At 45.2% G+C, this 14,915-nt stretch overlaps 2 protein-coding genes across 3 annotated transcripts in view; one reads left to right on the plus strand and one right to left on the minus strand.

Annotated features, from left to right (window-relative positions):
* The window catches only part of LOC310677473 (uncharacterized protein), a 44,687-nt gene extending 38,305 nt beyond the window's left edge, over positions 1-6,382 (minus strand). Inside the window, exon 1 of one of the 2 annotated variants that reach the window (XR_014511176.1) lies at positions 4,931-6,372. The gene's annotated coding sequence lies outside the window, so the exon portion shown is untranslated. Of the gene's footprint in view, positions 1-4,930 lie in introns of both variants that reach the window. The other variant, XM_083440592.1, reaches the window with a different exon arrangement.
* Positions 4,557-14,079, plus strand: DLK1 (delta like non-canonical Notch ligand 1). Its single transcript, XM_083439052.1, has 5 exons — positions 4,557-4,893; positions 7,833-7,896; positions 9,739-9,869; positions 11,425-11,569; positions 12,974-14,079. Exons 1-5 carry the CDS (start codon positions 4,824-4,826, stop codon positions 13,680-13,682), a joined length of 1,119 nt encoding a protein of 372 aa, XP_083295178.1. The 5' UTR covers positions 4,557-4,823; the 3' UTR covers positions 13,683-14,079.
* Positions 14,080-14,915: the final 836 nt, after the last annotated feature.

The raw sequence follows: 14,915 nt of genomic DNA on the forward strand, positions 1-14,915 counted from the left end.
CCCTGTTAAAAGGGATCAATGATTAAACCATTATGGGAATTGTAGCACTGTGGTGGGGATAGGGGGGTCTCCTAATAGCCCTCGGTGCCCTTAATTAATGACAGCTCCCAGAATTCTTTGGGGGAAGCTGTGACTGTTTAAAGTGGTATCATATTACTTTGCATGGATGGTGTGAATGGGAACAAAACTAGAATTAATTGGCTGTGTTTCTCATTGCCTCTGGCTGCACCTATGGTTGGCGTCTGCGCCTTCTGTGCTCCCATTCCCAGTGGGACCTGACAATGGTGTCCTAGTTGCTATTAAACTTTTTTTAAAAAAACAAAAACAAAACAAAACCAGCAGATCTCAGCACAGGATCTGCTGCTGTCACATCTTCTTGTGCCCTTAGCAGCTGATTGTTTTCTGTGGTCAAGAGGAAATGGCTTCAGGCTGAAAAGGAAAGACTTAGGTTAAACATCAGGAAGACTTTGCTAACAAGAACAATAGTTAGGAAATGAAGTCAGGCTTCTGGAAAGAAACTCCAGGTTGGAGGAGGAAGGTGCAAACTGCTTTTATCTACTTTTGGGGTAGAGGGAGGGGGGTGTCACTGAAAGAGAGAGATGAAACTTCACCCCCATCTCCAATCATAGCTGTCAAATTTTCCCTTTTCTTGCAAGGAATCCTATTCAGAATAAGGGAATTTCCCTTTAAAAAAGGGAAACATTGACAGCTATGATCGCCAATACCTATTCAGGTTGTGTCCCCATAAATGGGAATTTGTTAAAGGGGTTTTTGAAATGAGCAATGATCTAACTAGCCAACATCTCACACAAGGAAAAGGTTGGTTGCGTTAATTTGGATTTCTCTGAACAGTTTTGGTTCAATATCTTCTTTCTCATGCACACACACACACACCAAGTAACTTCCTCACACAGTACAAGATAAACAAAGCAACATAATTAATCTATTTTTCCTCTCCAGCATTGCTGCAAAGACAGTAAGAGGGCATGTGTTGCACTCCTTTTATTTTAAAACACTCAAGGCTGCTCAGCTTCAGTGCCATTTAATTAAAGGTCGTTTAATTATCCAAAATAAAATAAAGTTGGTTGCCTCAAGAGAAGAAATGTCAAGCAGTCACACGGCAATGCAGAGTGAATAGTCTAGAAGCCATTCACATTTGGGTAGTCCTCATCAATCGCAAAAGTATTTATACTTTTGTTCTATTTTGAGGCAGAAGACAGTGTTTCCTGTTCAGGTGCTATGCCAACAGGCAGGGTGATCCATATAAAGCTCAGTTTTCAAGCCCATTTTTCCTTCAAGGAATTCACAGTTGTGGCAAGGATGTGGGGCCTGTGGCTCTCCACATGTTTAGGGCATCCAAAATCCTATGGAACTCCGTGGGACTTACTTCTCAATGGACATTTATTTACCCAACAGTGCAAACCTATAACGTCTGCTCAGAAGTAAGCCTCATTAAACCCAATGGGACCTGCAAATCCTACCTTTCTTTCTTTCTTTCTTTCTTTCTTTCTTTCTTTCTTCAGTAGAGCAGAAGTTTTAAAAATCAATCTCTGAAACTGAGACTGCAATGTTGTTTATTTGATTGTTTAGGTCCTAGTTAGTTCATTAATTGAACACTGAGAAACTCCTAATGTGATTTTCTGTAGCTCACAAATGAGGAACATGGGGCCCTCCAGCTATTCTTAAACTCCAACTCTCATCAGCCCCAAGCAAGCATGGCCAATGGCCAGGGATGATGGGAGCTGAAGTCCAACATCTGGAGGGCCACAGGTTTCACATCCCTGCCTGTAGACCATGTTTGAAAAGCTACCAGATCGGGTGAAACCTTGGAGGAATCAATTATGAGTCATAGTCTTATATTCACCTACATTTCCAAGCTGGTTCTGAACGACATCTTTCATCTGCTTCAATGCTCGCTGGATTACTATTTTTTCTCATATTGAACAGGAAAGGCCTTTTGCTTCCGAATCTCCATCTTGCATTGTCTACACGGTTTGCCGGTGGTGTTATGGTTGTTAACGGAGGAATCCGAGGGCTCCCTTGGACAAAAAAACAAAGACACCAACCAGGACAATTTGGAGCAAAACAGCAGTCTGTAGGCTTGGCCTTTATTGGAAACTGTCGCGACAGGACTCCCACCTGCAACAATATGAAGCAAAATAGAAGCCCAGAACAAAAGAAGACCCCAACTTTTATTAGTTACTAATCCCCCAAACTACACCCCTAAGACTACATCACAAAAAGGAGGGGTTGAGGGAGGAGTTGTGGAGGTAACCTGAGTATCTTGTCACTTGGCTGGTTCCTCCTTTCCCCCCTCCCCATGAGTACTTTCCAGGTGACAAAGGGGAGTTTGCAGTTTCCTGCCCCCAGAGGAAAGAGCTGATCATTGTCCTTTGTTCCAGTCCATGCTGAATCCACTCCTATATGCAAGTTCTTTGTGACCTTGATGGTCTTCTGTCTAGGACCATCAGGGTTGGCATAGCAACTGGGAAGGGCTCTTGTGTATGTGCTGGTATGCTCAAGGGATTATGGCTGTCCTGTATCAAACCTTCCCCATTTTGTAGTCCTTCCTTCATGGAGTAAAATAAAAGTGGAACGGTGCAGATCCGATGTATGGTTGATTTTCTATGAATTTATAACAGAAGCGTAGCATATGTAGTGTGTGAGTGTGTGTGTGTCAAGTTTGTACAAACTGAATGATTGGGGAGGGGGTTTCCTGCGACATGGTCGACGTAAAAATATATCAGCAACTCCATCTGAACTCATTGCCAAATATATCGAAGCTGTTTTAGAAGCACGGCTGGTATCAGACACCTACCACGAAGTGACAGCTTAGCTCCCATTACAATGGCAGTGTTTCAATTGTTGTTTTATTTAAGATCTCGCCATTGCATGACAGAAAAAGCTGCTCCAAGAGGGTTTGCTCCCTCTTGGCAATGCATTGCTATAGTAACCAAACAATTAGGGTCAACCCAACCTCAGCCTCTTCTGTTGTCACTAAATCAGTGTGGGGCGGAAAGCACCACCAGTGAGAGAATGCACATTTCTGTTATTGTTTGCTGGACACTGCGATAAATAAAAGAAGCATCTCCTACACGTCATTTCAGTCATCCTTTTAAAAAATAAATAAATACAAGAAAGCTCAATACACTGTACTTTAATTCCCTTCAATAGCAAACTCAGGTGACTGAGTGCCTTTCAGTTTGGGGCCACCCCAAAAAAGAGCAGTGGCCTGGCATCTGCCTATTTGTGGAACCCTCCAAGTACAAAGAAGTCTTCTGCAAGTTTGTAAATAAATATGAAATGATATGGCCTGGCAAAGGATGCTTCGACCAGACGGGGCTTCAATACAGTGGTACCTCAGGTTAAGTACTTAATTCGTTCTGGAGGTCCTATCTTAACCTGAGGTACCACTTTAGCTAATGGGGCCTCCTGCTGCCTCCACCGCGTGATTTCTGTTCTCATCCTGAAGCAAAGTTCTTAACCCAAGGTACTATTTCTGAGTTAGCGGAGTCTGTAACCTGAAGCGTCTGTAACCTGAGGTACCACTGTACTGTAAATGGGTCATGGAGATACTACAAACAAGTCATTGGCAACTGGATTAAATGAGGAGAGGAGTTATGGGCTGGCATATTGATGTCCATGGTTTACAAATTTGTTTGTGTGACCAATTCCAGGGGGGCCATCCTGTTAAACTGCAATAGATTGTAATGGAACTGTTTTGAAGTCACTTCAACACCAACCGCCCAGCTCTGTCCTGTATTTTGCCAGAACAAAGGCGGCAACCCTAGGAGGGATATTAAGTTGAAATAAACAACAATCAAAATGTAGAGCCACAAATAAACTAAAAAAAGGCACATAGGCGCTGCTGGTATCCGATAAGTGAACACCGGGCAGGCAGCGCGCCCTAACCCAGGCAGCTCCGCCACGCGCTCCCAAAGCGAGCAGATCCGCAATAAGGCTGGAGCAAACTCCATCTGCCCGCTCTTCGCGGGTGGGCAAGGGCTGGAACCTCCCCGGGGTTCGGGCAGTGCGGACAGCCGCTGCAGCGCTTTAGCTACGCGAAGAGGAAGGTGGGCGCAGCCCCCGCGCCCCTCTCCCGACGCGTTTCTCGCTAGCGCCACCTCCTGGCCAGGTTAAGCGAGCGCGCCCCTTTCCTGCGCACCCTGCGCGCCTCCAAGAAGCGGAGCCATCTCTACTCCCACCCAAGCTATCCTTTCTGCCCCCAACCCCGGCGGTGTGTGTCGATTGGCCAGCTTGGAAGCAACAGGCGGAGAACAAAGGAGAGGGGCGCGTGCACGTGTCGTGCGGAGTCAAACTAGGGGATGCACCCCTCCCCCCCAAAAAAACCCCACCCTAAACCCATCCCCACCAACCCCCGGCACCCCGTCCCTAGGTGGCTTGTCTAATTCCATTGCGCCCCCTTCGCCTCGGTGTCCCCCATTTCTCTGCTTTCCTCACGTGCTGGTAATATTGGATTCCCCGCGAGGTGGCGGCGTGCACGTGAGAATGCGCCCATTCCCTCCGCCTCCTTCCCCAGAACGTAAGAGGCTCGCCCAAGCTTGGGAGGGGGTGGGAAGGGTCCCTTCTCCGCAAGAAGAGCCCTCCCCGCTCCTCCTGCTGCGGAGGACGCGCGGGTGGACCTCCCTCCTTTCTCTTCCTGGGAAAAGAAAGAAAGGGGGGAGTCTCTAGCGGGAGACGCTGCGCATCTGTTTGCGGATGGGACAGCTGTCGTGAGCCGAGCCAGCCGAGGCGCGCGTCGCCTTCCTCTCCTCCCCTGTGGCGCGGGGCATGACCCCCTTCCCCAGGCGCGTTTTTTGGAGATGGGGTTCAAGGCTGCCAAATTCATCTGTTACTTCTTTTGGCCGCTTGCTAGCATCCCTCTTGCCCAAGGTAAGGAGATCCCGGTGGGAACGGGATGATGTTTTACCATGCTCACGGCGTCGGTCCTCGGCGTCCGGCGCAAGGCTGTGCATGCTTACTCGCGAGTAAACGAATCCCTCTAGTGTTTGCGTGGCACGCCCAAGGCAGGGCGCATCAAGTGGGGTCCACACTCTGCCCCTTGCGAGTCCTTTTGTTGTTGATCTTTGCTCGTGCTTCTGTCTCCCTTGGAGCAGGTCGTGTGGCTCCCAAGAGTTTTGTTCTCTCTTCCGCTCCATTGGGATGCGGAGCCAGAGAGCGAATTGTGTATCCCTGCCATTACTTGTAGATCCAAAAAACTGGCCGCCGTTCAGCGTACTCTCTCTCTCGCACCCATCTCTATTAATAACCCCATTTTCGATATTTAGTAAAACAGTTCTTACAAACTCATTTGAAAATGAACGCCCACTTTTCCATCTGCCGTTTTCTTCCATGTCGGGGGGCGGGCGGGGTAGGTTGCCTCCTCTATATAGGTAGCAGCTGTAAAGACTGCAAACTTTCTCCCAATCCTCGGTATTATTTTTAAACAAAGCTTTTAATGCCGCTGCAAAGCTTTCCTGTTGTAAATATCTTCCAACTATTGGAGGGGGAGAGTGTCGTTTCTGTGTCCTGTCCCGTCTCCCCCAGTCCCTCAGTTTAGAGAATCATAGAAACCCTTCTTCGCTTTTCAAATGTGCTAGCAGTTTTATTACTGCACCACTACAGAAAGTTATTTGCATTCTCCATCGGATGCAATTTGCTCCTGGTTTAAGGTCATTGGTGGTTAAGTGTGATTGAGAAAGTGTCACCTGATAAGATCCAGCTTGTGTAGTAACATGGATCAGTGAGAGCTACGTTGCACAGAAATTTTACACATTGTATTTGTTTTAAGGGCATGATCCGTTCGGAGATAAACTCCAGTTCCATTTATTTAAGCGGAGCAGTTGTAACTGAATGCTTAATTCTGCCGGTGAAACTTAAAAACTGAACTTTCAGTTCTTCTAGGGACTGCAGTGATATAATAGGACTTCTGAGTAGACATGAATAGGATTGTGCTGTCAGTGTTCTGATGTTGGTATGCCTGTTCATTTTTGCAAAAGATGAAAGGGGGGGGGGAGAGATGGGGTAGTACAATGCCCAGTTCTATTAAATGTTTCATGTATCAGTAAACTTCCGAATTCACTGTGTTTCTGGTCAGCCTATGTGATCATTGTTCTCCCAAGCAGAAGAATGAGTTCAAATATAACTTTGTCCTTAAATGCATCATATATTTTTCAGTAGAAACTTTGGTTCATGGTCCAGATCTATGTATGATTTTACAATCACGTTTATAAAATATATTGCAGTGTCAAGATCAGGCATAGTATTTTCCACTGTCTTATAGCTCGTAGGATTGAGTTCCACTGAGTTCAACAAGATTTAATGCCAGATAAGTGTATATAATGTGACTGTGGCCTTTGCGTGCAGTCTAGTGTATATGTACCCAGATCCACTGTGTTCAGCAAGCCTTGTGTGCACAGCAAGTGTGCACAGGATTGCAGATTCTAGTTCTGAGTAAATATGCACAGGTTCTTGGCAGCAAAGCCTGATTTTATTTTGTCTTACTTAGGTGATACATTTCACAACACTATTAATGTAATGAGCTTCAATTAACCTTTGCATTTCTTTGTGGTTTAACCAAATTAGTTTTTCCCAATCAAGCATCATTGTTGGACACATTTAGTGTTTATGTTGTGGGATATTTGGATGTCATCTTGGAGCCAGGAGCTGCTTTTGCACGAGTAGAGCTATTAATTAACATTTGCTCCTAAATGCACTTCTTTAGGCTCCCTTGAAGTCCACGGGGCTTCTTTCGAAGTAAAAGTTTCAAGGAGAATAATATATCCAAGGGCATGAATATGAAATGAGAATGGATTAGTAGTCACAGATGGGTCACAACTTGAAACTGGCATCACTTGTGTTGGAAATTCTGCGCTGCGGTTTTTCTTTTTTAAAATATGCATCAAATTTTATGCTATTGCTGTTTTCTTATTTGTCACCCTGGCCTTTTGGGGGAGGAAGTTCAGGATAGAAATTTAACGAATAAAAACATTATTGTATCAATGGCAATTATAATACTATTTAGAAGTTTGTATTGCGTTTTGTTTTCAGCTCTGAGGCTTGCCACAAGTAGTAGCTGCAACAAAATGTTACAGTATGAAGTACTACTTCTCTGGATTCCAACCACTCAAAATCCCACCCCCAGTTTTTGCCTCCCCCCCCCCCCCCCCGCTGAGGTCTTTTCCTCCCTGCCCCCCTCCCCTAAAGATGCCTTGTGTTTTTGCAAACCTTGGGGTTTCCCAGGCCTGCTCCCTCCTGTACATGGATTGTAGTGTTTTGGCTATATAAGCATCCACACTCAGGGTCTGAACATCAGATTTAGAAGGAAATAGTTTCAAACAATAGTTTCAAACATGGAAGTGCTCACTGGAAGGACAGATTGTGAAGCTGAGGCTCCAGTACTTTGGCCACCTCATGAGAAGAGAAGACTCCCTGGAAGGGACCCTGATGTTGGGAGGGACGGAGGGCACAAGGAGAAGGGGATGACAGAGGACAAGATGGTTGGACAGTGTTCCCGAAGCTACCAGCATGAGTTTGACCAAACTGTGGGAGGCAGTGGAAGACAGGAGTGCCTGGAGTGCTCTGGCCCATGGGGTCACGAAGAGTCAGACACGACTAAACGACTAAACAACAACAACAAGTTTCAAACCTAGAAAACAGATATAGGTTCTAAAGCTATGCATATGTTTTTTCTGTCAACTGCTGTGTTGCTAATGAAATATTTGCATGGGTAACATTGTCATTTTAAAGTGGGATCTTCCCTCTAAAACAGAATGAGGAGCTCTTTTTAGAAGCACATCTGCAATATTATGTTGTAAATCTTACTATTTCAGGTGTCGAATGTAAGCCTGGTTGTCATCCTGTAAATGGATATTGTGAAGTTTCAAGTGAATGCAGGTAAATTAAGATTTTTATGCCCAAGCGAGAGAGCGCCTGTTTCAGTTAATCATGCTTTTGAACTCTATTCTGTTTTCAACTAACAGGAGCATATTTGTGTGCAAAATGTAATTCAGTAACCAAAGCTTTAATTAATAACCGTGCCATCATTTCACCCACCCCTGATTTATATTTATTACGGCCTGTGTAACACTTAAAAAGCAGACCAATGCAAATTATGAGGTACAAGGTTACCCAGCACAATGAAACAACAGTAATTGTTTAATTAGCTAATTTATTATCTTTGCATAACACTTCACACATTCAGAGGCACCCGAAAGTGTTTTGCAATTATGCAATGCAAAATATGAAATGCATTTTTTAAAAAAACCAATTAAACAATCCAGATACGAAGCACTAAAAGTGTTTGTCCCCAGAAAAAAGTTCTCTAAAGCATCACAGGATATCCTGAAGAACTCCGCTGAATCTGCATCCGGTTCTCACAGTGATCAATCAGATGCCACAATGGGAAGCCCACAAACAGAAGCCGAGAGCAGCCTAGGATTCGCAGCAACTGTTCCTCCGAGGCATATTGCCTCCATAAAGGATGAACGCCAGTAGCCATTGATAGTAACAGTCCTAAAAAAAACTTTCTTTGCAGAGAAAAGAAAAAGCATGTTATTTTAAATTGGGTTTCTATGTGTGGTGCTCAGATGCGAGACACAAATGATTTTGAAATTCCATTGTCTCCAAGCATACGTGTTTCGAAACTTGTCCCCTCTTGTAATAATAATAATAATAATAATAATAATAATAATAATAATAATTTATTTATACCCTGCCCTTCCCAGTTCAGAAAACCGGGCTCAGGGCGGCTAACAACAAATTTAAAACACATAATTGATGCAACAAAAAAACAGCATAAAATAAGTATAAAACGTGAATAACAATAAATTCAGAATTCAAAAATCATTTTAGGGGGGAAATCCATCCAATAAACATTAGATGATTGCCAGGGCTAGCTGGCTAAATTAGTCCTATTTGGACCAGTTAGGAGACCAGGGGAGAATTAGCTGTGGGATCCCAGAGCAGGTAATCTTCATAAAAAGGGGAGGCGGAGGGAAGGAAGGAGAATAAAAGGCTAAAGTGAGATTGAATGCCAGGTGGACTAGCTCTGTCTTACAGGCGCTGCGGAAGTAAGTTAAATCCTGCAGGGCTCTGGTCTCATGGGACAGAGCATTCCACCGGGTCGGAGCCATCACTGAGAAGGCCCTGGCCCTGGTGGAGGATAATCTGACTTCCTTAGGGCCCGGGACCTCTAAACTATGATTATTCATGGAACTTAAGGTCCTCTGCAGGGCATACCAAGAGAGATCGTGCTGTAAATACATGTAGCTGTGCATGTAGCTGTGCTATATGTATAGGATTCCATTAGAGGAATAGTCCATGTTTGGTCAAATCAAGCCATCTTATTTTTGGAAGCTCATCTGTTACACTTTCCAAACTCTTAACTATATTTGCAAAGAAGGGCTTATCCTGGCTTGATATCTTAGAATTATAGAGTTAGAAGGGGCCAGGAGGATCATCAAGTCCAGGCATAGGCAAACTCGGCCCTCCAGATGTTTTGGGACTACAACTCCCATCATCCCTGACCACTGACCCTGCTAGCTAGGGATGATGGGAGTTGTAGTCCCAAAACATCCAGAGGGCCAAGTTTGCCATTGCCTGATGAAGTCCAACCCCCTGCAATGCAGGAATATGCTGCTGTCCCATATGAGGATCAAACCTGCAACCTTGGGCTTTATCAGCACCATGCTCTAGCCAGCTGAGCTATCCAGGCTTGTTTGACTGTCTTTTCTTTAGGTGTCAGCCTGGTTGGCAGGGCCCTCTCTGTGACCAGTGCATCCCTTTCCCTGGCTGCCTGCATGGGACCTGTGCCAAGCCGTGGCAATGCATGTGCGAAGAAGGATGGATCGGTAGCCTCTGTGACACAGGTTTGCAAACCTCTTTTGCTTCCTCCGCCCAAGATCCAGATGGATCGATCCATACGGTTACAGCACCACCTGGTGTTACAGATAGACAGTTACTTTAATAGCATTCATAGAATAGAATCATAGAATCATAGAGTTGGAAGAGACCACAAGGGCCATCGAGTCCAACCCCCTGCCAAGCAGGAACCACCATCAGAGCACTCCTGACATATGGTTGTCAAGCCTCTGCTTAAAGACCTCCAAAGAAGGAGACTGCACCACACTCCTTGGCAGCAAATTCCACTGTCGAACAGCTCTTACTGTCAGGAAGTTCTTCCTCATGTTCTCTCTCCCTTTTTTTTGCAATGAAGGCACCTTGGAGTTGCAGCTATTCAGATGAGCAGATCCTCAGGGTTGCCATGTGCCCTCTTTGTCCTGGACTGGTCCTCTTTTTCAGGGGTAAAATTTGTGTCCGGTGGATTTTTTCAATTTGCCAAAATGTCTCTGGCCATAATTTCTGGATGAGACATAGACACAGTCCTATTCTCTTCACCTCCCCTCAGCAATATATCACAGCTCCTATAGCCTACATATAGTAGGAGTATTTAAAACGAGAGTCATCATAGCATCCTCTTTTTTGCTCCTCAGAATATGGCAACCCTCCAAGTTCTACTTAAGGCCAAACTATATGTCAAATGGGAAAACTGGTATATAGTTTTAATCTTAGAAGTACCAACGCCCTCCTGACACTGGGAGGGAACTAAAGCAGGAGATTTGAGGTTATTCTAATTCCTCATTGCTTCTCAAAAAGCTGAAAATCCCACAGTGTGTCCATTTCAAAACAGATGCAAACCGATGTAAGTGGTCTCAGTAATGGGGGTGCATCCACATCTGCCCACTGACTTCGTCACGTCTTTCATCATTCACCTGACACATGTGCCTGTGAATAACATAATTAAGTTGAGAATAACATAACTAAGGGGAAGGTTTTCACATGTACAGTGGTACCTTGCAAGACGAATGCCTCGGAAGACGAAAAACTCGCAAGACGAAAGGGTTTTCCGTTTTCTGAGTTGCTTCGCAAGACGGATTTCCCTATGGGCTTGCTTTGCAAGATGGAACGTCTTGCGCCTTTTTTTAAAAACCGCCAATGCATTCCTATGGGAAACCGTCAATACACAGTGGTGCTTCGCAAGACGAAAAAACTCGCAGAACAGAAAAACTCGCAGAACGAATTAATTTCGTCTTGCGAGGCACCACTGTATCTCGAGTGACCACACCCGCTCTGTTGGATGGCAGGATCCAGAATGAATTGAGATTGAAAATGGCATGTTGAGGATGAGCATGAAGAATTCCAGATTGAGGGAAAACTGCTTGTTTTGTGCTACAAACAGATTTGTGTGCATGCACCCCAAGATTCATATGTTCATAAACATACAGTGCAATTATATACCTGTCTGCTTGGGTATAAGTCCCATTGAGTGGGATTCACTCCCAGGTAAATGGGTATAGGATTGCAGTAATCCTACAGAAATAACGTTGATTTTTTTGAATTGATTTTTTTGTATTATTAATATAGATGTTCATCCCTGCTCTTCAAAACCTTGTACAAATAACTCAACCACTTGTATTGAAACTGGCGATGGAGGATATATTTGTTTGTGTGCTCAAGGATATATCGGGGAAAACTGCCGTGTGAAAAAGGGCCCTTGTATAGTGAACGGGTAAATATGGATAAAAACTTGTGAATGTCTTACTGCTGTCTTATATTAGGCTGACACCTACATGCATTTGCATACAGGCAGTGTCGGATTTACGTATAAGCTAAACAAGCTATAGATTAGGGCCCTACTCTCTTGGGAGCCCCCCCAAAATTTAAAGAAACAAAAAAACTGGATGTACATTTCCAAAATATAAGATAAAAAAACAAATAAAATAAAACTACATACAGCAACAGTGTTTTGTGCTGTGTAGGCTCCTATGATGTAAGTAAAGGGCCCCACCTGCTAGCCTGCTCCCTAAAATATCACTGCTTTGCTCATTTCTATATAGTGTATAGGGTGCCTACATTCTGCATGTGCAAATGGCTTTAGATACCTATTAGGTTCATAATTTACTATATAGCATATATTCAACACAATAAACAGTGACAATTTGTTGTTGACAATGGACAGCTGGACATATAAAGGGCCCCATTACCTTCAGTAGCTTAGGGCCTCATCAAACCTAAATCCAACCCTGCATACCCCCAGGGGAGGGGTCCCCAACCTTTCAGGGCACACTTGGAACCTGTCATGGGCACCACAAAGTGCCCATTTCTCAGAAGAGAAACTGGCAATGCCCAGACCACCACCTTACAAGCAAACACACCGCAAAACAAGCAGAGCAGACCACAACAACCGTCTCCACCAAAAGAAAAAAGTGCCAAAATGCTCTCAGATAAAGAAGGATTAGGAGTGTGTGTTGTTGCTCACATGCACCCATGTTGAGGAGTCCAGGCATCATGGTGTCACCCAGGTTTGCTTGTTCACATGCCTCTACCATTCACCCATCAAGCAGGTAGCATCTAATTCCTGCAACAAGAGGAGCATGTGAGTGAAGGAGGGCAAAGCTACCTTCCCTCCCCACTTTCTGTCTCTCTTAGCACATGTCTTCCCAGCTCAGCTCATTCCTGGCTTTGGATATATAATAATAATGATTTCTTATCCCCTACCCATCTGACTGGGTTGCCCCTGCCACTCTGGGTGGCTTCCAACAAAAATACAGGAAACAACAACATCAAATATTAAAAGCTTCCCTGTACAGGGTTGCATTCAGATGCCATCTAAAAGTCAAGTAGTTGTTTATTTCCTTGACATCTGATGAGATGGTGTTCCACAGGGCCGGAGCCACTACCAAGAAGGCCCTCTGCCTGGTTCCCTGTAAATTCACTCCTTGTAATCAGGGAATCTCCAGAAGGCCCTCAGAGCTGGACCTCAGTGTCCAGGCTGAATGATGGGGGTGGAGATGCTCCTTCAGGTAACAGGTATATAAATGGGGGCAGAGCTATTTCATTCTACAGGAGGGAAAATACCATTTCTGTTTTTTTCATGGACTTCCCCTTCTGCCTTTGTTGTTTTGAACTCCAGTTCTCCCTGCCAGAACGGAGGGACCTGCGTGGACAACAACGGATTTGCTCCTCACGCCTCCTGCCTGTGCCTTCCTGGCTTCACTGGAATCTTTTGCGAAATAGATACGGACGACTGCGAGTCGAACCCCTGTGAAAACGGAGGGACCTGCACCGATATTGGGAGGGGCTTCCGCTGCATCTGCCCCTCTGGTTACGGAGGTGTGTTGTGTAGCAGTCCCATCACTATCTGCACTAGCGGCCCGTGCAAAAATGGTGGGACGTGTCGCCAACGCCCTGGCGGAAGCTTTGAATGCCTTTGCAAACCACCCTTTGCCGGGGTCACCTGTGCTTCTTCCAGTAGAAACACAAGCGTCGGTGCGGAGGCTAAACACAGGCCGAATCACCACCCGCACCCGAAAGCTCACCACAAACCTGTTCACCCCCAAGAGCCAGAGGTCTTGACCATAAAAGAGACAATCGAAAACAGGCAGCAGCTTCTCAGTAGGAGTCAGGTGATCTGCTTCCTGGCCCTCGGCTTGCTGACGTGTCTCGTTGTGCTGGGGACAACCGGGATCATCTTCTTCTCCAGATTTGAAATGTGGTTAGCGAATGCCAGGTACAGTCACCTGGTACGCAAGGAGAGGGATTGCTTCCTGAAGGCCAATGAAGGTGAGAACCTTTCGGTGAATATCATCTTCCCAGAGAAGATCAAACTGACTAATGAATAAGGATGAATGATACGGTCGTCTGGGCTGTGCCCAAAGTCTTATATTTCGCAACGTGTGCTCTTGACGTTTCAAGTGGTTGGCTTTACTTTTTCTTTCCTTTTTTCCTGGCTTTGGGACCGGTTGACAGACAAGAAATTGACTGTGTTTTTGTCACCTAAAGAAATTTCCCATTCGCATTATAGTATGATTTCCCACCTACATTCGCACACAGAATCATATGTGGTGAACCCATGAATCTTTATTTCCTTTAAAAATAAACAAAAGGCAGGTGATACTTTGTGGAAAATAAGAGAACTGATGTTATAGTGCTGTGTATAGCATGTCTGGCCATTGTGCTACTTCTGAGTCATTTTCCAGTGCTTATTTTCTAATAAAGGATATTTAAGGGCTATATTGATTTATCTGTTTTCAAGGGTCTTTGCTGTGCTTCATTGACACTGATGCAGGCTTTTAACTTTGATCTGGTTCAGGCTGGTGGTCTCTTTCAGGAGCAGAGAATTTCAGATGCTGGGGCCTAACAGGACCCCCAGGCCTCTCTTATGTGCCTTTGGGGCTCTTCCAGGCCATGTCTCAGGGACCCTGAGGATCATCTAGTCCAACCCCCTGCAATGCAGGAATATTCAGCTGTCCCCTACGGGAATCGAACCTGCAACTTTGACATTAATAGCACCACACTGTAACCAACAGAGCTTGGAATTGTAGTCCCAACAACAACTGGAAGGTGCCACGGCTACGCCTAGTCCAGGCCCGTGAAAGAGAAATACCACTTTGAGTTTGGCACGAAGGCACGCAAAAACCCACCTGCCATTTTTAAGTTGTTTTATTTGGAAGAATGTTTCAGCAGACAGGAAGGGGAAAGGTCCACAAAAGAACATTGCGCTTCGTGTCTATCCTGTTGGAGTCACTTACTTAACAGGTTTCTTCATGCATAATGTAGCAGCACTGATGGTTTCACGGATGTCAGGGAACAAGGGCTGTTGGTTGGCGGCCATCCATCTTTTAAGAGCTCTTGACACACACGTGGCCTCTGACTGACAGGTAGCTCTTACACAGCCACATCGGTCCAGGAAGGGAGCGTAACACATTTTTGAAGTGAGGAGATGGGCCGTTGCAGTTAGCTACTCCTGCGGAAGGTCTCCCCCTGCTTCCCAAATAGGTGGAACTCCTTACTCTGTGTATTGAAAGGGGGACATGACCTCCCTGCCTGGGCAGGATGGAGGACCAAAAAATACA

Source organism: Podarcis tiliguerta (genome assembly GCF_965153285.1).
Source record: "Podarcis tiliguerta genome assembly, chromosome: 1".
NCBI lineage: Eukaryota > Metazoa > Chordata > Lepidosauria > Squamata > Lacertidae > Podarcis > Podarcis tiliguerta.

What these genes read in the sequence shown, in the direction of transcription:
- DLK1 (XM_083439052.1), top strand. Translation starts at nt 4,824, where the DNA reads ATGGGGTTCAAGGCTGCCAAATTCATCTGTTACTTCTTTTGGCCGCTT. An exon ending in TAGCATCCCTCTTGCCCAAG is followed by an intron (nt 4,894 to 7,832) that starts GTAAGGAGATCC and finishes TTACTATTTCAG; the next exon opens with GTGTCGAATGTAAGCCTGGT. An exon ending in CGGTAGCCTCTGTGACACAG is followed by an intron (nt 9,870 to 11,424) that starts GTTTGCAAACCT and finishes TTATTAATATAG; the next exon opens with ATGTTCATCCCTGCTCTTCA.